The sequence below is a fragment of the Camellia sinensis genome, unplaced genomic scaffold (assembly GCF_055761805.1).
Source record: "Camellia sinensis isolate YWXY unplaced genomic scaffold, ASM5576180v1 Unanchor10, whole genome shotgun sequence".
NCBI lineage: Eukaryota > Viridiplantae > Streptophyta > Magnoliopsida > Ericales > Theaceae > Camellia > Camellia sinensis.
The window spans coordinates 7,750,356-7,774,436 of NW_028128988.1; the positions used below are offsets into that span (position 1 = coordinate 7,750,356).

At 34.5% G+C, this 24,081-nt stretch overlaps 1 protein-coding gene across 1 annotated transcript; it reads left to right on the forward strand.

Annotated features, from left to right (window-relative positions):
- The first annotated feature begins 22,644 nt into the window (after positions 1 to 22,644).
- LOC145814413 (uncharacterized) lies at positions 22,645 to 23,814 on the forward strand. The gene is made up of 2 exons (XM_082911214.1): positions 22,645 to 23,616; positions 23,719 to 23,814. Exons 1-2 carry the CDS (start codon positions 22,645 to 22,647, stop codon positions 23,812 to 23,814), a joined length of 1,068 nt encoding a protein of 355 aa, XP_082767340.1.
- Positions 23,815 to 24,081: the final 267 nt, after the last annotated feature.

Here is a 24,081-nt window from a genome sequence, read left to right on the forward strand (position 1 = left end):
GTAAAATAGTATTATGATGAATATCATAGCCTAAGAATCTAACCTTAGTTTGAAATAATTTAATTTTAGGAGCAGAAATGACAAGGCCATGACTTTTAATGGTGTAAAAGAATGCAGTTAAATGTTTCCAATATTCACTAATTAATTTTGAAAAAATTAAGATGTCATCAATGTAAACAATTGAAAAATGATTAAATGGGTTGAATATGTCATTCATGATATTTTGAAATTCACTAGAAGCATTTTTTAAACCAAATGGCATGACATTCCATTCATATTGGCCAAAGGGTGTGTTGAATACAGTTTTATATCTATCTCTAGGATGAATTTGTATTTGTCAAAAACTACTTTTTAAATAGAATTTACTGAAAATAACAACTTGACTAAGTCGTTTAATTAAATCTTTTTTATTAGGAATAGGATACCTAATCCATTCTAAAACAGCATTTAAAGGTTTGTAATTGATGACTAAGCGAGGAACACCTCGTTCTAATTCAGCATTTTTATTAACATAAAAAGCAGGGCAAGACCATGGTGATTTACTTGGACTAATTATTCGATTTTGTAGTAATTCATTAATTTCTTTTTTACACATTTCAAGTAATTCATGATTCATTTGAATTGGTCTAGATTTAGTAGGAATTTGTCGTTCATCAAAATTCTTAATATAAGGTAAGGTAACTACATGCTTTTTCCTATGCCAGAATGCAGTAGGTAAGGTAGAACAAACAGTTGATTCAAGTTTTAGTTTGAAATCATTAATTTGAGAAATAAGAACTGGATCAGTTAATTGTTGGTCAATGCGTATATAATTAATTTATTCTTTAAGAAAATTTAAATGTCGGGTTAAGTGATTGATTGTATGAGAAATAGAACAATCTTTTAATTGATTTAATGTTAATATTTCAGGAGGAGATAAAAATTTAAATGTAACAGGTTGTCCTAAAACATGTGTAGTTATTCCTGTACTAGATGTAGTAAATGGATATAATAAATATATAAATGGGGAACCTAAAATAATTTTATCGGTCATATTTGTGACTAAAACAAAAGAGGTTTTAAAATATACATTATCTTGGCAAACATGCACTTTAGGTAATTTATATTTGATATGCATTTTACTACCATTAGCAGAAGTTAATTTCTCTTGACATTTTTCATAATATGTAGTAGGAAGTAAACCTTCTTGTATACAATTTAAATCAGCACTATTGTCAATTAAAGCAATTAATTCTAATTCAAAGTAATTGATAATTATTTTGATTTTTGAATACCATTTTTGAATATAAAGTTTATTAATTAGACTTAACCGTTTTTCTTCAGGATTGTTGGATTGAGATTGGTGTGATCGATTATCAAATATCAAATTATCAGGATTAGTGGGATCAGAATCATGTTCAGATTCATGGGGAGATTCTTGATCATTATTTTGGAAATTATCTAGACTTTTATTAAGTTTTAAAGTAATAAGTTCGTCTTCTAATTTTTTATCTTTAAGTTGTAATTCTTTGATTGTGTGTTTAATCTGATTGATTTCTTGTTGCAGATCTTGTAAGGTACCTTCTTTTTGTTTATTTTTAAATCTTTCTAAAGTTTTGGATAGACTAATTATTGGTTTATCAAACTTTGGTTTAGTGTCTGATTGGATTAATAAAGATTTTAATTTATCAATATATTTTTGTTTTAGTTTTGGATCATCTAATTTACTAATCAGGTCAATAAGAGCAGATTCTTCTTGAGTGTTTTTGGTAAGAACAGTAATTTGTTTACTGGTTTACAACAAATATCATTACATCCTATATTAATATTGTTATCAGAATCATCACTAGGTTATTGGTAATCAGACGAAGTATTGGGATGATCAGTAGAAGAGGAACTACTATTAGATTGATTTAATTGAAAGATTTCATATAATTGATTTTTGGAGTTATCATCAATTTGAAGTTGATTAACTTTATCTTTTAATTTTTATTTTTCTTTACATTTATTTGAATAATGACATTTTTGACCACAGTTATAACAAGTAACATCTTTGGTAGATTTAGATTTAGGATGTGCTTTTGATTTATAATATTTCTTTTTAGGTTTAGTATAGAATTTATCATTGGATTTGGAAGGTGAATAATTCTTTTTATATTTACTAGAATATTTGTATGATGATTTATGTTTATGTTTGGAGTATTTGTGTGATTTCCTACGAGAGGGTGCAACAGAAGGTAAACCATATTGTTCACAGAAATTGCCTAATTCATATTTAGCTCTATGTTTATCTTTATTAGCTTTTTGAGTAAGTTTAAGATCAATACACATTTTTAAGCCTTCTTTTTGAATAGTGCTAATTATATCACCATACGTTAAATTATCATATTCAATAACACCAGTGGGTTGACTAAGAACATCCCTAATTTTATGAGCAAATAAACTAGGTAATCCATTAATAAATTTTTCTTTCCAAAATGATTTAGTACAGTCTTCTCTTAACATAACTCGAGAGGTAAATACATCCTTATACCATCTAAAATCACTTAAGGTCGGACAGGTAAGATTACTAAGTTGGTCATGTATGCGAGAATAAATATTTGTAGGGGTACCAATAAAATGTCGGACTATTGTATAGATTAATTGATTGATTCCATCAGGGTGACAACATCCAATAGTTTCATCAAAAATAGGTAGACCATTTTCATCAGTTTGATTAGCATATATGATTGAGTCACGTTGTTCTTCAGTAAGGTATTTTTCCTACCAGGATTTGAGCATGCCAGTGAAACCAGAGGTAATTAAGGAAACAATTTCAGGTTGAGAATATTAGGGATAATTACTGAGATAACTATTTGCTACCATCGATAAATGATTTAGTTTTTGAAGGATCTGATCTTCACTAAGACCATCAATATTCCATTCGTATAATTTTTTAGCAGAAACAGAAAATTGATTATTAAGATTAGTTTCTTCAAATTGGAGATCAGGTGGAGTATGTCGAGAATACCAGTTTTTGGTAGTTTGAGGATTAACTTTGGGATAATGAATTTTATTAAGATTAGAAGATTGAAATTGTTGGGCTAATTGATTTATTTCATTATCAGTAGTGTCAGTTTCAGATTGATTGAAAACAGTATTGGTAATAGGTTGTTGATTTAAAACAGTAAGACTTTTATCTTTGGATGTAGAAGTATCATTGGGAGTTAACTTAGTAAATAAGTGTTCAATGGCTTTGACAGTAGATTGATCATTAGTAATTAGGCTAGTTCGTTTAGAACGATGACTAGGGAGATTGAGTAAAGGTTGATCTAAGGGTTTAGTAGATTTTGTGGATTGTTCTTCTAAATTAGTTTCTAATTTATCTAATTGTTTACCAATGGTTTTTAAACATTGATTAGTATAATTATTTTGTTCAATAACTTTTTTAATTTCAGGGTCAGTACCAGGTAATTTAAAAGGAAAGGTTGGAACTTCAGAACCTTGGTGATCAATAATTATATTTTCTAATGGAGGATGATTAGAGCTAACAGAAGTATTAGGAGAAGTTTTCCATTTATGTTTTGTGATTGTGTTGATCTTTTTGTAATATTGATCCATATAGTCAAAGAAAGATAATCCAAAACCATACTGAACCATAAAATCATACCAATTCCTAGTTATTTTGGATTGTTGAGTAGAATCATATTTAGCACGATAAGCATGTCTTTTAGTCCTATTTTCTTTGGATCTAAAGTCAATAAGTAATTTATCTAAATCAGGAGTAAAATCCTTTTTGATTGTCATTAGTTGAGGATTTACCGAAGGTATAAATTCTTCGAAATCAGTTTGAGTTGGAGAAGTATTTGAAGCAATATCTTCTTCTGGTAAATGTGTGAGAGTAGTATAAACAGGTTTATTGATCTGGGAAGTGGTAGAATTATCAATTCCTTTTAGTTTATTCTGAGAAGTTTGGTTGGTGTTGATTGTGTTTGTAAGTTTCATTGACAGTAACCCATTGATCAGGTAAATCTATATTCTTCCATTCAATCATTTGAGGAATATTAATGTTGGATTCATTACTACTACTGCTTTGAATTAATAAAGTTTTATCTTTGGGGCTTTTGTGTAAGGCATGAACATTTAAATTAGTTTGGATGCATTTATAATGAACACGGTAAATTAAAGCAATATTATGGACTTTTTCCAACATTTCAGTGAATGAACCATGTAATTGAATGTTTAATGTTAATACTTTGAGAATATGTGGATCGCGTAAACTAAGTGTAAAATCAGGAAAACAATTAAAATGTACTGGACTTTTATGAAGAACAGTTTCCATCATACCCATTAAATTATCATTGTAATTAAGAAAGCGAGCATCTCTTAAACATAATAAAACAGAAATGTTTTTGCCTACCATTGTCAATGGATTTACACCTATTTGAATTAAGCCAATATGCATAAAATTATAACCATTATCTAAATGTCTCTTGATTAATTTTTTATCAAATAATTGGCAGGTTTCCCTAGGTTTTTCTAAAGCATAAACTTGTTCAATAGTTTTAACATGGAGAGAAACTTTAAAAACATTCTGTAAAAAAGTAGTTTTATAAATTTCTTTAATTGGCAGTTTGGGTATATTCCATTCAGCATCAAATTTATCATTTTGTATTTCAACATCTTCCTCATTAATTACTAATCCTTGATTAGGTATTGAGGGCAAAGTTGTTGACCTAGAACTAACGGATGAGTTACTTCTAAATAATCGACTCATTGTTCTGTTTAATTAACCAGTTTTACAGATATCTTAATACATACCCTATTATTGTCAATTTTACCACATACCTAGTATACATACATACCCTATCTTGAAACCCCAAAGTCGGATTCTGCCTAAACCGAAGGACTTACACTAGACTGGGAAGAAGTGGGTGACTTAAACTAGGTGGATAGAACAGACTGATCTTTTGGGTGATTAAGATAAGCTGAAAACAGGATTAATCAAATAAACAATAGAGAAGATTGAATAGAAGAAGCAAAACAGTTAGAAACAGGATACAACATCACTTGGCTCTGATACCAAAACGCGGAAGCAGTACAAAGCAGTACAAAGAGAATGAAGGAGATGGATTACGAAATCAAAAGACTATATATTTGAACAAACAACATATTAAAACATTTAATTAAAACTTACAATTACAGTACAAGGTGTTGGGTTTCACTCAGAGCTCTTGGATTGTTTCAGAAATTTTTCCAAGTCTGCCGAATGAGTTCAACTTGATTACATTATATACAAAAACAAAGAAAAGAAAAGCAGCATTTGACTGATGAAAGCAGCTGGCAGCGCATGGGGAAAAGCAGATGCTATCGGTTGCTTTCGGCTGATTGATTGAATAGTTGAGTATCTTTAAACAAAAGTTGACTGGATGAATAGTGATGGTGAATAGTAAAAGTGAACAGTAACTTTTACTATTCATCACCTTCGGTGAGTAATGGAATCAATATGAATACAAATTGGCAGCTTTTCTCAAAAGAGTATTGACTGAAGCTAATTTGTATCTATATGGAATCCAATGTTGATTATGCAAACGGATCCTGGGCATCTTGAAACTCGGGTCCTGAACATTGATTAGTTGATTCTTCAGAGGAGTGGGCATGTGCTGAACCTTCTTCTGAACTGTCTGAATCGGTGGATTGGGTTTTAGCTTGATTCAAAAGTTGGTGAGCTAACTGGATCATATCTTCTTTGGATGACTTGGATTTATTCTTGGACTTGACTTTGGGCTGAGCAGGAGGTGAAATGGGCTTTGCTTTTACTTTGGACTTTGATTTGGGCTTTGATTGGGCTGGCTGGGCAGCAATAGCTTTGGACTTTGATTTGAATGATTTGGGCTTGGAACCACTGGATGAGGGGCTTCCAAGGTTGACTGGAGGAAGACTGGGCTGACTTTCTTGAGTAATTGCAGCAGTTGGGTTCTGCTGGGCTTTAGCAAGAGCAGGAGTTGGAGCACACTGATCAGGTGGGAATTTCTCTTGAACAATCTCAAGAATTCTGGGTACATTGAACTTAACCCACCATTTGACTATGTGTTGGCGAATGATGATGTTATCATCAATCCCATATTGCCATTTAAATATCCATGGAATTTTGTATTTGGATATAAAGATTAGCAATAATGGAAATTGTCGTTGATGAGCAATAAAGGGATAAACAGAGGCAAAATAATTAACTATTTCACGGAGATCATCAGGGAGGATATCTGAAATGGCGCCATAGTGAGCCCACCATCTCAGAAACCAGGTAGGTATTTCAGATTTGAATTTTTGATCAAATGAGATGAACCAAGAATGACTGAAAGTTTCATTTTGGTACAAGAAAATCTTGAACCAAGCATCAACATAATCATGGTAATTATATTGAATGGGATAACCAGGTAAATCACGAAGCTGGTTAGGATTACCCCATTCAGCCATGGAAATAATGTTGTGAATATAAATTGAATGATATAGGATCTTGTAAGCATAGGTTCGATCCTGGATTGGTTTGATCAAAATTGAATGGTGATGGAGTAGAATGTCTTTGTAATAGGAGAGGGTTTTCTCTGGATATGAAAGGGTGAAATGGCATCCAGAACCAAAATGGAATTTAGCAATTTCATTAATGGTTTGGTTTTTTGGGTGACTGGGTTCTTTGTAGAACAAGTTAGTAACATGTGAATTGATGTACTCAGATCGGGATGGTTTAATGGGGTTAACTGGGAATGGAGTAACTGAAACTGAATGGATGGATGCAAAGGGATCGGCAGCTGTAGACATCCTCGAACGCCCCGGGAGGAACGAGCTCCCGTTCCGTTCATATTGGGGTCACTACAGCTCAGGACTCTCAAATTTGTCAGGGTTCTAAGTCTGAACCAAAGAGTCCAAATCCGGCAAATCGTTTTGAGAAAACAGATTTTTGAAAAAAGTGCCAAACATGGACTGCTTTGCCAGATACAGAGTCGCCACCTAAATGTTTTTTAATGGGAAATTTAGGAAACCCTGACTCGGTGCCAAAGGCCACGTGTCCGTCATCACCAAAGTTGCCTCGGCTCGGGAACTTGGGTACGATTGGGGAAGGTCACTTCGTGAGCACCCCCGCTCGCCCGATCAAAGATCGGCCTCTACTAACCGTGATATCTATTTTTGAAAACTTTGCGTGTTCTTATTCCGGTTATTAGCCTTGGTTACTATGTGATGCACACAGCATATAAGTATAGACTGGGTCGCCCGAATTGGAACAAAACATTTCATGCTTGTTTATTTGAAAGATGGTTTGCTACTCGCAAGTAGGCTTAAAATGCAGATTTTGCCACCCTCGGGTGGGCTTAAGAAAGGATGGTTTTGTCACTATCTAGTAGGCTTAAAACTCACAGTTGATGATTCATTCCAATTCAAATAACCTAACCTTCACCCACAGGCATTCAGGCAGTTATATCGCATTAACAATTAGCCTCATGGTAAGCATGCTATTCATGGCAGTCACTCACACGCATGCAAGGATGCTAAAGCATAAAGCTTACCGAGTACTCCAAGCCAAAATAGAAACTTCATTAGAAATCATGCATGATCCTAAGTATACAGAAATGCCTAATGCAACACATGCAAAAATGCAACTATAGCAGGCTCGGCTATTCTAAACATGGCATATGGAATGCTGCAGATAACATGTATTCAATTTGGAATTGAAATACAAATGCAGTTAGTATGATGCGCCGAGCCCGGTGCATGCAAAACAGATGAATGAATGCAAACATGCTATCATACTGTATGCTAATTGAAATATGTCCTAATCTAACCATCATAAGCGGATAAATAAAAGGGAGAAAGACGTGGGGTTGGAAGACATACAACACACACACGCACACTTATTACAGTTATGCCCTCGCACAGAGGGTCCAAATAAATAATACAATCCTGAATAAAAGAATATTACAGTCCAAATAATACAGTCCAAATAATATACAAATTCCTAATTAATTAATCAAATTAACTAAGAAAGCTGTAAAACTGGCGTGCAAGCCAGGGACTGCCTTGCTCCTCATGAATGATGTATGTCTGGGCCGCCTTGCGCAGAAATCCACTGGGATGCCCCAATTAGTCTCTGTTTACACCTTTTCTTGAAATGCGCGCCAAACTCCAAGAAGTTGCTGATTCTTCATTTTGCTGCAACAGAGAGCAGGAAAGGGGCATGGTAATGTATTTTCATAGATATATGCATGCCTCGATCCTCGTGCCACCAATCACGCATATCGATGCATGATGGCAGAGGAGTCGAAATGTGCAGCTCAATATAGAATGAATGCACGTGTAAACACAACAAGAACCTAACTCCATCATGGGTAACCCGGAGTGTCGGTGACTGGGAATTGAGACACGTTCCGTCACTCGGAGTACGAAACGTACCTCGTTTCCCGTGCCCGGGCTAACTTCTATCCCGAACACGATGCAATATGCATGATATGCATGAATGCAACTAAGATACAGCCTAGTATGCACAATGCTATGAAAATGAGATGTCTCGAAATGCACGCACACAGGCACGTAAACCGAGAAAATGACTGAATGCGATCTAAGATACAACCTAGTATGCATTATGCTGTAAAAATGAGATGCCTCGAAATGCGTACATACGGGCACGCAAACCGAGAAAATGACATGCGCAATGCAAATGACATGGAAATATGATATGGGCTTACACTAACATGAGAGAGCCTCAGCCACACTCACATAAGAGGCCGATGGATGAAAATGAAGTGCCTCGAAATGCGTGCACACGTGCACGCAAACCGAGGCAATGGCATATGTAATGCAATATGGCTAAAATGGCATATAGAATGCAACATGGACTTATACTAACATGAGAGAGCCTCAGCCACACTCACATAAGAGGCTGGTGGATGAAAATGAAGTGCCTCGAAATGCGTGCACACGGGCACGCAAACCGAGGCAATGGCATACGCAATGCAATATGGCTAAAATGGCATATAGAATGCAACATGGACTTATACTAACATGAGAGAGCCTCAGCCGCACTCACATAAGAGGCCGATGGATGAAAATGAAGTGTCTCGAAATGCGTGCACACGGGTACGCAAACCGACGCAACGGCATATGTAATGCAATATGGCTAAAATGGCATATAGAATGCAACATGGACTTATACTAACATGAGAGAGCCTCAGCCACACTCACATAAGAGGCCGGTGGATGAAAATGAAGTGCCTCGAAATGTGTGCACACGGGCACGCAAACCGAGACAATGGCATACGCAATGCAATATGGCTAAAATGGCATATAGAATGCAACATGGACTTATACTAACATGAGAGAGCCTCAGCCACACTCACATAAGAGGCCGGTGGATGAAAATGAAGTGCCTCGAAATGCGTGCACACGGGCACGCAAACCGAGGCAATGGCATACGCAATGCAATATGGCTAAAATGGCATATAGAATGCAACATGGACTTATACTGACATGAGAGAGCCTCAGCCGCACTCACATAAGAGGCCGATGGATGAAAATGAAGTGCCTCGAAATGCGTGCACACGGGCACGCAAACCGAGGCAATGGCATATGTAATGAAATAATGGGAAATGATATGAAAACATGCTAATGGAATTTCAGCACTGAAATGTGGGGTAAAACAGCCCCGAAATGAGGCGAAAGTGCACCCGATGCATGGAATAGCCCCGAAGCATAAATTTTGGCACCCGAAATGGCCTATAGCTATACCAAACATGCACAATATGGAGATACAATGAATAGACAGTAGCAAGGCAGCCCCAAAATAAGCATTTTATCAGTACAAATCATGGCCAATCAGCAAACACAGATAGGGCAACAATGGCATGCAAAAATGGCCCTAAATATGAGGTTATGAAGCAACTCACAGCTGCTGACCCCAAACAGGTTAGGGCCCTTCAACAACATTGAAGAGGGGCCCAAAATATGCACATTTACAGAAATGTAAAAACCTCAAAAACAAACATAGATATGGCTAAGCTCTTGTGCAAGAAAATGGGCCAAAAGGTGGCCAAAGAAGCAAGTGGTATATGCAAAGCCCACACTGAAAAATTCCCTTCTACAACATTGAAGAGGGACCAAAAATATGCACATTTACAGTTTATGGAAGCCCCAAAATCAGTATAAAAACATGCTAGAAATGCAATGCAAAATGAGGCTCAAAAGTGGCTATAACACAAAGTATGCAAAATATTCAACAAAAAGAAAAAAATTGTTAATGAAACATGACAAAGGGGTCAAAATATGACCACTTTCAGTTCGGATCAGAAGCCAAAAACCAAAACACAATAAGCTAAAAAAACATGCAAGATTAGGGCCTCAAAGGGGGCTACAATGGCAAGTAGCGTAAGGAAATGGAAAATGATGATGAGCCCTTCAACAATGTTGAATAAGGGCTCAAAATAGGTCTACTAACAGTTTATTACATACTCAAAAACAGATCACACACTAGCCAAAAATATCATGCAAGAAAGATGGCATACAAGAGGGTAATGAAGCAAGTGCAACAAGGAAGTCCCAAGTAGGGTAAGACCCTTAATGGAAGATGAAAATAAGCTCAAAATATGGCCACTTTCAGTTTTGGTCGGAGCTCAAATCAAAAAGAAAGAGAGGCCAAGAAATGTTGCAAAAAAAAGAGCTAAAAAGAAGGAAATGGCAACTCACCCTTGTAGACCAATCTTTGGTTACTTCTTGGACCAATTTGCAGCACCTTTAGCCTTGGAGAACACCTTCAAACTTCTGGAATGGAGGATGGAAGGGTGGGGGTTGGTGGTGTAGAAGCAATGGTGGTGTTGGACTTGGAGGTTTTCAAGGAAATGAGAGAGATGGAGGAGGATTTTTGCATGCAAGTTTGAAGATGATTTTTTCTAACCCCTGATACAAATGCTAGCAGCTGGTTATATGGACAAAAAAGAGGGAGCAAAGGGAGGCAAAAGGTGGGGGAAAAGGAGGCAAGTTTTCCCCCACAAAATATCCCCCGGATTGAGATATTTTCTGGGGGATACAGCTATACAGCTGTAAAGTGTGTATTGCAAGGAACATGGCCGGCCAGTTTAAAAGGGGAAAAAAAGTCATCCACCAGGTAAGTGGCCGGCCGGCCAGAAAAAGTTGCCGGCCGGCTAGGTCAAAGGGAAAAAAGTGGCCGGCCACCCCTTAGGATGAAGCCCCAGAAGTTAGCTTTCCAATGGCGCAAACCTTGCATTAAAATTCCTCCTGTAGAAAAAGTTATGCCCTTTTCTGTGAAGCCGCGCAGATTCGGTCCAAGCGGACTTCAACCAACCACATCTCTCCCCCCCGGACTTGGACTTGGGAGATTCTTGAGTGCAAAATGAAGCCCCGGAAGTAAGCTTTCCAATGGTGGTGGCCTCATATCTTAATTCCTCTTGTGAAAAGAGTTACGCCCGTTTTGGTGAAGCCGCGCAGATTTTTCTCCTTCCCGGATTCATGCTGAACCACTTTTGACCAAAAAGAAGTTGGCTTTTCAGCAAAATTGCTGGCCTCCCACCCTCCTACAAGCTTTCTAACAGTGAAAATAAGGTCTCCACCAAAAATGAGCCCAAACCGATGCAAAATGAAGGTTCGGGGGCCGAAATGCGCAGCCCGAGGCCCCGAAAACTGGCTATTAGGCACCGGGAGTGGTGTTTGACCACGAAGTGGGTCTCTCAGACCTCAGTGTCCCTCAAAAGGGAGTAAATAAGATGCATGCCAAAAACCGGACCAATAGGAGATGGTTAAGCGGTCCCGAACCGAGGCACACGACCTGACGGCTCCGAAAACCGGGAACCGGGCTCCGAAATGGAAAAAATGGCCTACAGCCAGAAAATGTAGCCCACGGCCACTGAGAGATGGTCTACAAGACCTCTCCCTCCCCTCAGGAAAAGAAACAGAGAAAACCGAGCTTGGTTCGCAAACCGAGGCAAAGCACAAAAGAGTCCGGAAGTCCGGAGGCAAGGCTCGCAGCCGAGACTCTAAAACTTCTGGACGAGCACGATATGCAGTATCACCAAGCGCTCAACTGGTGATGTCTGAGTCTCAAGGTCAGTCAAAAATGGGGTGTCTACAGCAGCCAATGTAGATGAGTAATCAGGACGATAGATGTTACCAAGAGTTTGGTAACGGTTAACCATTTCAAGTGAATGAGATTGGGTAACTGACTCCAAAGGAGGAGGGACAATAAGTTGATTAGGTTTACTGGAGGATGAGGCTAAAGCCTTGGAGGGAGGCCTTGGACGAGACATCTGTTGAGAAAGAAATAATGGTTAGCAGCCAGAAAGAAGATCTAAATAATCTTGATGGCGATGTAAATAGTTGTAGTTGTGAGCAAATAAATTGCGACGGGCTTGAATCTGATGGTAATTGATATATTGGGCTCTTTTGGTAGTTGGTCTGGCTAATTTGAGACGGTGAATACGATGGGTAAGTTGTTTAATTTGAGACGTGAAATAGGTAATTCGTGCAGTCATCCCTTACCCCCCTGTAAAAATTTTTGCAAGATTTTGAACTTCTGTTTATAAATAATATTAAAAAATATTATTAACATTATTTAATATATAAATAATATATTTATTATATAATTTAAATAAAGATAAACGAGCCGAGCCTTTAACGAGTCGAACCGACCTTGTTCATGAACAGTTCGATTCATTTGTAAGCCTAAATTTTGATATATTTTTGGTACAGTATCAATAAATTTTAAAATGTGGTTTTGTAAATTGTTTACTCCTTTTTTTTATGAACTCGAATGTCTATTAAAATGAAAATTACACAAAAATATCATCATTCGGGTTTAATTTTTTTAGGGATAAAATTGAATTTTTTCAAATGTGAAGTTACACATTTGGACAATTCGCATTATAGAAGTTTTGGATTTTCCCTCCTTCTGTTATAGAAGTTCTATAATAAATCTCACATTATGAATAAGTACGTATCCCTCCAATGTAACATTCCAATAACATAATATTCCAATGTAACATTCCAATAACATAATATTCCAATGTAACACATTAAAAAAACTCATTAATATATTTTTCCAAGCATAATAACATAACATTCCAAACTTTTCCAAACGTAACACTCCAATATAATACATAAAAAAATTTCTTAATATACTTTTTCTCTAAGTAACACTCCAATCAATGTAATTTTAAACGTAACACTCTAATATAACACACTCCAATGTAACATACACAAAAATACTAAAGTAGCGTTTGGTAACATTTACATTTTTTGTTTATGTTCACAAAAATTTTATAAACTGATTTTTGTTTATTTTTAGAAAAATATAAACTACAAATGCGTTTGGTTTGAACAAAATGTTTGAAAAATTTTAAAAATATAAACTAAAAAATATGTTTGTTCAAGCCTAAAATATTTATAATTAATTTTTATTATTTATGATAATGGGATCATACACATTATAATTGGAAAAAAAAAATTGGTAGTCAAAATTTTAAAATTTCTAACCAACACGTTTTTTTTTTCAAATTTATAAACTGAGACAACCACTTATAAACTAAAAAAATTATCAAACAAGGTTATATGACAGTTTTTAAAATTTTTGTAAATATAAACTGAAAACTGAAAATAAAATTGTTACCAAACAAGTCCTAAAAAACTCTTTTGTATACTAATTCTAAATGTAACACTCACAGTTTGAAATTATATATTTGTCCAAAACTTACTAAGAAATTTTTACACTCTTTTTAGAATAGTTTAAAAAATCTCACATCATTTTTTTGGAATATTATATTAGAGTATTACACTAAGGAGTTTTTTTTTTTTTTTGAAATATTACATTGGAGTGTTACGTTTGGAAAAAGCATATTAAAGAGTTTTTTTGGAGTATTATGTTTTAGTGTTATATTGGAGTGTTGTAAATTGATATGATACATTTGTTCAAAACTTACTAATGCTGTGTTCGGTTGGTGAATTTGAAAAAGGATTTGGAAAGAGAAATGGAAAAGGAAGGTGAAATGCGAATAAAATATACTTAAATTTCACTTAGTTTCATGCACATTTTCCCTTTCCCTTTCAATTTTCATTTCTCTTTCCAAATCTCCCAACCAAACACAGCGTAAGAGTATCTCCAATGGCAAATGTTATAATAGCATTGTCATTGCTATAATTTGATAATGACTAGTAACAAATTGTCAAATTATAGTAATGCTGTTTCAATAGTCATGTGCCATTTTGGCAAAATTTAACCACGTTTCCCTCCAATTTTGTAGGTGTTGGTTGGATATAGATTATTTAGTAATTTTTTTATTATTTATTTTTTTGTCTTTTATTTTTCAAACATTTTCTTAAAAAAATAAATATTTACATTTTACCTGACTAGAAAAATATAAAAAAAATTTAAAATTTATGACAATGATACTCCAATGATGCAATGCCATTTTGGCACAATTTCAACCAATCTTTTAATTAGTTTTTTTTTTTTTTTTGTCTTTTATGACATTTTAAAAAAAATTATATAAAAAAATTAAGTATCTACATTAAACCTCACTAAACAAAAATTAAAAAATTTAGAAATATATATACATAATTCACTCCACCATTGAAAAATAAAAAGCACTTGAGATTGTTGTTTGGAACCACCATTGAAAAAAAATTATTTTAAAATTATTTTTTTGAATTATTAGACCACTTAGTCTCTTTCTCTTTCCATCTTTTTCATTCTCTCATCTCTCTTTCATTTGTGCTCTCTCAATCTAGAACCTTCTCACCACTTACCCCTCTCACTCTCTCTCATCAACGACTGGGACTCTCTCTCTCTTTCTTTCTCTTCTCATCTCTCCATTGTTTTCTTCAATGTACAAGGGACTACCAGCAGTGGTCTCTTCTCGTCATCGATCCCCCTTACTCTCTCTTTTTTCGTCGTCGATCAGTCTCTTACAGTCGACATCCCACCCCTCCTCTTTCTCTCCATCTCTTTCGTCTCTCTCCGGTGAATATCAATTGATAAGGATCTAACATCACAAACCCCTCTTCGATGAACATCAGTCGACGAGATCAAAGATCATAAACCTTTTTTGCAAATCGCAGCCATTTGCAGATCGCATATCACAAGCCCAAACTCGGAAGCATATTGAAATACAAGTATTTATTGTTTAAAATTTACTTCAGATTTTGGAATCTTTGCTTGAGATTACTTGAGATTTGTTAAGATTTCTTGAAATTTGTTTGAGATTACCAATAATCTTTTGTGAAATTGATTGATTGTTGTTGTTGTTGTTGTTGTTTCCGGTGAATTTATTTATAAAAAAAAAGTTTGTATGAATCTGTTTAAAACTAATAAAAAAATATATATGTTTAAAGAATTTTGTTGTTAATTTGGTGAAATTTGTTTTAAAAAAAATTAACTTTGTTTTTGATAGTTTTTGCAGGGAGGGAGGGAAAGAAACAATTAGTTTTGAGTGAGTTGGCACAAATGGCATTTGTCAAAGCTTGTGTTGTCAAATTTAGCATCTTCAACCATTAGAGAACTACTTTTGGTGCAAAGCTGTTATATTATAGTTTTGGTAGCTCTAATGGCAAATCATTGGAGATACTTTAAGGAGTTTTTGTACTCCTTTTGATATATTTGAAGAATTTCACATTCTTTTGAAATATTTGAAGAATCTCGTATTTTAAGTCATTTTTATACTTCTTTTGAAATGTTTGAAAAATCTTACATTTTAAGTCATTCAAAAAAAAAAAAAATCTCATATAAAAATTCATCCAAAATTTAATTTTCATATGTTATGTATCTTACTTTTCTAGCCAAAAAAAAAAAAAAAAACATAATAGAAAGAATAGTATAACAATAAATCCAATTTTCAAATAATATATTAAAGGGTGTTTGGGATGATCTAAATAAGCATATTTCTTGACTTTTTACAGAAAAATGTAAAATATGAGTTGGATTTGAAGTAATGTAGTAGAGATAAGTCATTCAAAATAAAAATGATTCTCATATAAAACTTCATCCATGTTAGGTTTTCTTATTGGCAATCCGTTTGACAAGGATTTCTGATTTTCTTCCAAAACTAGGATTACTTTTGGATTTCTACAACAATTGGATTTCTTTCAAAACTAGGATTACTTTTGGATTTCTACAACAATTGGATTTCTTTCAAAACTAGGATTACTTTTGGATTTTCTATAAATAGTTGGTTTTCTCCCAAAACTATTTAATTTCTCCAGATCTTCTTTTTGGTTCTTAAGGTTTATATCTGGGGATATTTTGTTAGCTTTCTTTGATATTTTATTGAGTATTCAACTCATGGTTTAAAGAGAGTACGTCAAAGGTTTTGTTTGTTATACACAAGAGAGAGAGAGAGTTGTTCTTCGGTGGATTCTGAAGAATTCGAGCCTGAAGCTTTGGTGGATTCTGGAGTGGCTCATCGTAAAAACAATTCCGAGGTGAAGACGGGGTTGGAAGAGGCACATAGAGGTTGGTTCAATTAGGCGTGGATTCGCTAGGTAATTGAGAGTATACCTGTGTAATTCCTTAAATCTTCTTAGTAGATTGTTTTGTGGCTGTTACCCATGGTTTTTTAATCACAGTTGGAGGTGTCCAATTGTGGTTTTTCCACATTAAAATCGATGTGTTGATTTGTCTTGATTGTTTGATCAGGATTGTTATATACTGCTTAAAATTGTTACATAATCACAAATCAATATCTAAGGGATTTCTAGATTTTTCAATCCAAAATTTAATTCCTATATGTTGGGTATCTTACCTTTCTAGCACCAAAAAAAAAAAAAATAGAAATAAGAATATAACCGTTAATCTAATTTTCAAATAATATATTAAAGGGTATTTGAAATGATTTAAACAAGTGTATTTTTTGACTTTTTACAACAAAAAAAAAATGTGAAATATGAGTTGGATTTGAAGTGATGTGCTAGAGAGGTGATGTAACCTAAATAAGATAATTGTGACTCAAATAAGATTATGTGCTAAAATAGCATATACTATTTTAACACATGCCAACCATCCCTTAAATCTACCTTTCCAAAATCAATGAGACTAATTGGTCTATAAGAAAATACTTGGGACTAAACGAATTACCATTCCTCAAGATGGAATTTTTAGGTAAATTTTTCTAAATTGAAAACAAATCAAAAAATTAGAATTTAAATTGATAAAATTAAAAGTTTAAGGTTTGTTTTGTTATTAGGGATAAACTTTGAGATTTTTTTTTTTTTGTTGAAATTTTTCCTTTTTTTTTTTTTTACATATATATATATATACAATATGTGCATGAAGCATCACTAACTTTTTATCTCTTTTTTCTCTATCAAATTTGTTTAACAGTTTAGATTAATTAAAGGGGAACTTACCAATAAATCCCATATACAAAGTTTAAGACTCATCTAATCCTCAAACAAAATACTTGCACCAATTAGTCATATATATTTTTAATTGTTACTAAAAAATCTTAATTTTTTTTTTTCAATTTATAGATACTGTTACATCCTACTACCATTGGACTTCTGTCAAACGGTCACCAGAGACTCGTCGGAATATTCAACATCGCCAGGAGTAGCTGGAGTATTGCCGGGAAGTCGCTGCAGTATCGCCGGAAGTTCACCAGAGTGTTAAGAATGTTAATGGAAGTTGCCGGAATATTCAAAACATTCATTAGACGTTAAGAACATCATTGGAGACTCACTGGAATGTCTAGATTATTTCCGGAAAAAAAAAGAATAAATGGAGAAATTAGAGCAAAAAAACATAGCAAAATGTGCTAAATATTGATAAACTAAAAGAAAAAAAAAATGGAACGACAAAAAACAACAACAATGGGAAAAACATATGCTATTTTTCAATTTTTGTAAGGTTTAAGCAAATAATCTCCAATATTAATCAAATTGAAAAGTAAGTTTTGAAATTATAAAATGTTACAGTTTTAAAACAAAAATTTGTTAAGCATTTATCCTTATTAATCAAACTAAAAAACATGTTATGAAACTGTAAAATTTTACAGTTCTAAAGAATGTTATGAAATTGCAAAATTTTACAGTTTTATACCATGATTCATTCCAGTACAAAAAAAACTTGAAACTGCAAAATTTTACGGTTTTCACCGCCTGTAACTAAAACTCGAAAATAATTTGTTCAAAACTTGAAAATTTTCTCCATTAGAATAGAAAAAGAGAAGTGTAGAGCAGAGAAAATGTAGAAAAAAATAAGAGATCGAAGGAGAAAGGCGGATATAAAGAGAGGATTGTACTCCGACAACTATTTTTTGTTTAGATCTAGCCAAATCTGATGTAAATCTACTCAGATCTGATGTATCTGATGTAGATCTACATCAGATCTAAGTAGATCTACTCATCTTCTTCGTCTGAAACATATCTTTTTTACCGTCAGTGAGGGTGAAGTAAGGAGTCTGTGGTTGCCGATGAATCCCAATCGATGGTAGTCGTTGGTCACCAGTGACTATATATCGGAAAGAGAAAGAGAAGAAGCAAGATATGGTTACCTGTCAACAATCGCCGGAAATCACAAAGAGCAAAAGAGACAGAGAAGAAGAATAACGTTATAGGACTTTTGGGTATAAACAAAAGGTTATGGAACTAAATAGACTACACGTTTTTCAAAAAAGACTTCTTGATAATTTTCCCTTAATTAAAAGCATGAATTCTTCAATTGTGAAAATCTAAACTTTTATTTAAAAAAAAAAACCTAATATATTCCAAAAACATTCTTTCACATTTATCATTCAACAATTTCAACAAATTTAAGTGAAAGAAGAGCTATTGAAAATTTGGTGAAAATTTTGGTTTATTCTTCATTTGACAAAATTTTAGTGAAAATTTGATGTGATATAATTTTAACAAATAGATTGGATCTCATTTTCACCATTTTTTTTTTAATCAAATTTGAATTTGATGTTAGATTTGGTAAAAGATTGGAGATTTTTTCATATAGACAAAATAATGATTACATTTATAGGAAAAAAATTCAATGTTTACACTATAACAAAAAATAGATTCGGCGACTAATTTTGCCGACTAAACCAAATTTAGTCGCCAAAGGGTTACGTATTAGCTACTAAAAATTAGTTGGTCGCCAATGGTTTACACATTAGCTACCAAACAATATTTGGTCGCCAAATGTTGACTTATTAGCTGCTAAAGTTTGTTGGTCGGTAAATGTTCCCTATTTCGCTACCAAAATAATGTGTAGTCGGAATTGTCTTCACTTTTGGCGACTAACTACGTTTTAGTCGTTAAAAATATACTTTTCAGCGACTAAATGTGATGTTCGTCGCGAAAAATAACTATATAATTTGTTTAATTCGTATTTATTTAATTTTTGGTTACTAATTGTACAATGGTCGTGGAAATGATTGGGTTTGGGTGACTATTTCAATTTTGGTCGCTAATGATTAATTATATATCGACTATAATTCGGTAGCCAAACGTGCCACAAAATTTTGGAGGGAATATTACATTTTTCTTAAATTTATTAGTGACGAAAATTTATGTTGGTCGGGAATAATTATTTGTTTGTTTTATTTTTATTGCCAAAGCAGCCATTTCCCTCCCTCTCGCACTCCCGCGTCTGATTCTGCTATGTCTCCATCGCCATCACTGCAAATATCTGGATCATCCCCCGAACTCCCTCCCAAGTATGTCCTCTCTCTCTCTCGCTCCCTCTCTCTATCTTTCTGTATCTCCCTCTCGATCGTTAGTCTCTTTCTCATAGAGGCCTCTTGGTTTCCCTCTTTCTCTCTCTCTTTCTATCTCACTCACGCCTCCGCCCTCTTCTCTACAGCTTTTTCTCCATTTCCATCATCGCAAGGCTTGCTGGATCATCCCCCAAACTCCCTTCCAGGTATGTCCTCCATTTCGCATCTGTCTCTCCCTCTCTCTATATCTCTCTCTCGATTTCACTCTCTTTGCCTCTGTCTCGGTTTAAACACACACACATACATACATACATACATATATATATATATATGTATGTATATAGTAGGGACATGCTTGGGGTGAATCAAGCAATTTGCTACAAATACTAGGGCAATGTCTTGTAGTACTAGTATGTATACCAATCTATGAATCAAGCAATTTGGTCCAATCTATGTATACCAATCTAATTAGATATGCTTCTTTTTGGTTTTCTTAGGCCTTTTATGATTAGCCCATTCTTTTTGACCATCCTATAATTTTTGTCCCATGAGCTGTAAATGCTAAGATAAGTGCTTAAAACCCCTTCTCTTTTTTTCTTTTTTTTTTCTTTTGGGTGTTCATGAGAGTGTTCGTCCCCACTAATCACCCAATATTTTTGGTCCTAAGAGATGAGTGAAAAATTAAATGGTCACTAGTAGAGTGACCTGGGTCAGTGTCTTTGTAAATTTAACTTGAATGAAAGCATGTTTAGGACATCATTGATAAAAATGTCTCTAGTTAGTATCTCTCTAAACAAAGCGCATTGTTAGCCCCAAAAGCAAAACTCATGTTTGAGTTGGTCATTTACAAATTAGTGAATGTTTTTGTTTTGTTTTGTGGTGGGTTTATTTTGTTGACGAACCCAAAAAAACAGAACATTGAGGTAATAAGAGACTCAGAAACAACAGAAATGTCAATCTAAACAGAATAAAATCAGGTACTGAACTCATTTTGCTTAGGAAAAAAAACACGAAAACTAAAAAGTTTATGTAATTTTGATCATTGGGATTTGCAACTTTGGCATGCTAAAATGTTTTTATTTTTTATTTTTTTTGAAGTAGCCATGTAATGAATAAAACAACAGATTAATATCATTCTTGAAAGTCGAATGAATATTTTAAAATGAATAAAACTATGGATCACCACTGAGCTTTCGCTGTCATTGTGTCCTGCAAAGAAGTTATAAAAGGTAAATGATACTTGTGATTTGACTAATAGAATTATTTAGCCAAAAGGAGAACAAATGCAAGTGTTTCATGTGCAAATTTTAGTATTTTTAGAAATTTCCAAATTTAGATTAAAAAAGAACTTTCATTTAAAGAATAACTTTGTAATTTCATTTTTCGAGAGTTGTGTGTGAATGTTTAATTGCCAAAAAAAAAAAAAAAGGTCATGCACTGCCTTCTAAATGGGATTTGCAAAAACAGAATTTTAGGAATTAACCATACAAAATTTACTCCAGGTTTATTTACTTACTAGCCAAATAAGAATAAGTTCACTCAAAATGGTTTAAGGACCTAAACAAATAGCTTATGTTTCTTGTTCTTTTCATTGTTGGTCTGCAACTGCATGATTTATTGTTTTCTACGATTTCATTTGTTCTTGCTTCTTTTTTTTGCTCAATTCTTTTCCTTCTTACTTTATGCTATTTAGTTATCCTGTTTCGTTACATTTTGTTTTGTCTATAACGTGACAGACGTTGAAGTTTGTCTGAAATAGTCACTCAAGAATAATATGGAGCACTCCCCAGTAGCACAAGTGACCTTTACATACTTGTGATCCACAACACTATCTAGGAGTCTCAGAAGCACCAGGTCATTTTTCTACTCTCTTCTTTTTTTTCTTTGGCTGCTTTGTCTCAAATATTCTTCTGTAGCTTTCCCACCACACCTTCTGCCGCGTAAACCCTATGACTGCAGTGATGGAAAACGCAGTGCCAACCAATTTCTTTGGTTGTTGCTCAACATCATCTCGATTGGCCTAAGCTAATAATCACATTTTGCTTAACCTCATCTGTCAAAATAGTCATCCAATTTATTCGAACCTGACTCTTAAGTCTAATTTCCTCCTTCTTTTTTTTTTTTTGCAATCTCACTAGCCTTTGCCTCCCTCTTTGTAGTGAGTTTCACATCACAACCCAAGCCTTAGAGTGACTTGCTATCTTCTTTGCTGCCACAGCATTCTGCATTGCTATTTAATTCCCTACACAGCAGTCCTTACGTGGACCAACTGGCCTGTTTATGCTGTCTCCTTGTATAGTTCTACTTTATGGTTATGCTCATTGATAGTGAAGTTGTAAGGGCTAGCATATGATTGGATTACTTTGTTGGACACAGTAGGAACTCCAATTTGCAAAATGTTTAGGATCTGGTGTCTGAATTTCATTGGCTTACTTTTGCTTTTCAATTTGCATTGATTGAATTGTGGAAATTAAGAGATCACACTGACTGTTTACATGAAAATGTGCATTTCATCCCAATGAGCAATATCATTAATGCAATTTAGTGCTGTGTGAGTGTAATTTTTGTTTGTGTAATTTTTTTTTGTCAGTTCTACTGTAATTTTTTTGTCTGTGTGAGTGCATTATTAATGCAATTTATTAATGCAATTCAGTGACCATAAAATGCTTATCATGTCATGCACACACACTGTTGAGAGCATGAAAATGGTTTTGATTCTTTTGATATATCATTCTATTATTGACCATATGGTTTCACTAGTACTAGTGCTCTACTAGTTATGCTATCTACTGGTCCAAAATTACGGGTCAGTTCTAAAATATACTTCCATAATTACACTTTGTTTTAGAACAAATCATGTCAAAAAGTCCCACCCTAAAACATATTTATGTGACAAGCCAAACAGTGAATGAAAAACAACATAACATATCTCAACTTGAAATGCGTGTTCTCATTTGTTCCTCAGTTAATCTTTGTGTGAGTTGTAGGTGACAAAATGGACAAGAGTTGGATGACGATAAATAATAGGTTGACAAATAAAGAGTATCAACAAGGGGTGAAGTCATTCCTTGATTTTGCTACGGCAAATGTAAGTGTAGATGATGAAATTAGCAGTCTGTGTGTCGATTACATTAATGGCACAAAATATAGCAGACAAGTTGTGTGGATGCACTTGATCCGAAGAGGAATGTCATCTTCGTATATAACTTGGGTGCACCATGGGGAACATGTTCCCATGTCTCGTCCTAGTGTATCAAATGACCAATGTCAAGGTAGTGGCGAATGCATGATAGATATCGATGATCCGCCCATGGATGAATTGCCTATTATGTTGGAAGAAATTTACGTGAGTGGTCTTATGGATGATCATACCGACGAGGAACCTAATGGTTTGGAGATGGAGGATTTGCATAAGTTCACTAGGTTATTTGAAGATGCACAACGCAAAGTTTACCCGACATGTGAAAAGTTTTCTGTGTTATCATTGGTCATTAAGATGCTTTATGTGAAGGTGTACAACAAATGGAGCAACAAGTCATTCGATATGGTTATGCAGGTATTCAAGGACATTCTACCAGAATGTGATCAAACAATTCCATGGACACTCTATGATGCTAAGAAGTTCTTACGTGACTTGGGTTTGGGATATGAAACAATTCATTCGTGCAAGAATGATTGTGCACTATTTTGGAAGGAGAGTGCTAATTTGGAGAAATGCCCTACATGTGACACGTGTAGATACAAGTTGAACGATGATGGTAGTAAAAAGATTCCACACAAGGTATTGCGGTACTTTCCTTTGACACCGAGGTTGAAAAGACTGTATATGTCCAAAAAAATAGCCGCAGATATGAAATGGCACAATGAGAAGCGTGTGGATGATGACATATTAAGGCACCCGGCCGATGGTGAAGTATGGAAGGACTTTGATAAGCAACATCTGACGATTTCTGATGACTCTCAAAATGTAAGGCTAGGGCTGGCAACAGATGGTTTCAATCTATTTGGAAATATGAGCACATCATATTGCATGTGGCCCGTAATCTTAATGCCTTACAATCTCCCACAGTGGAAGTGCATGAAAGAGCCATATTGCATGATGTCATTGCTTATTCCAGGACGTTCTGCACCTGGAAGAGACATTGATGTTTACTTGCAACCATAAATAGAAGAATTGAAGAATTTATGGAAGCATGGTGTGCAAACATATGATGCATCGAACGGGCAAATTTTTAGAATGCATGCGGCGGTAATGTGGACCATAAATGACTTCCCTGCGTATGGTAACATGTCAGGGTGGAGTACAAAGGGTTACTTGGCTTGCCCTAATTGTAACAATAATGCATCGTCCCAGGGATTACGGAGTAAAATAGGGTATATGGGTGCTCGTCGCCACTTGCTTGAGAACCATACTTGGCGAACAAGTAAGCTC

Bases quoted from the DNA above. Each gene is read 5' to 3' on its own strand.
- LOC145814413 (XM_082911214.1), top strand. From the start codon at position 22,645: ATGGACAAGAGTTGGATGACGATAAATAATAGGTTGACAAATAAAGAG. The intron at 23,617-23,718 runs GTAAGGCTAGGG...AATCTCCCACAG, and splicing joins TTTCTGATGACTCTCAAAAT to TGGAAGTGCATGAAAGAGCC.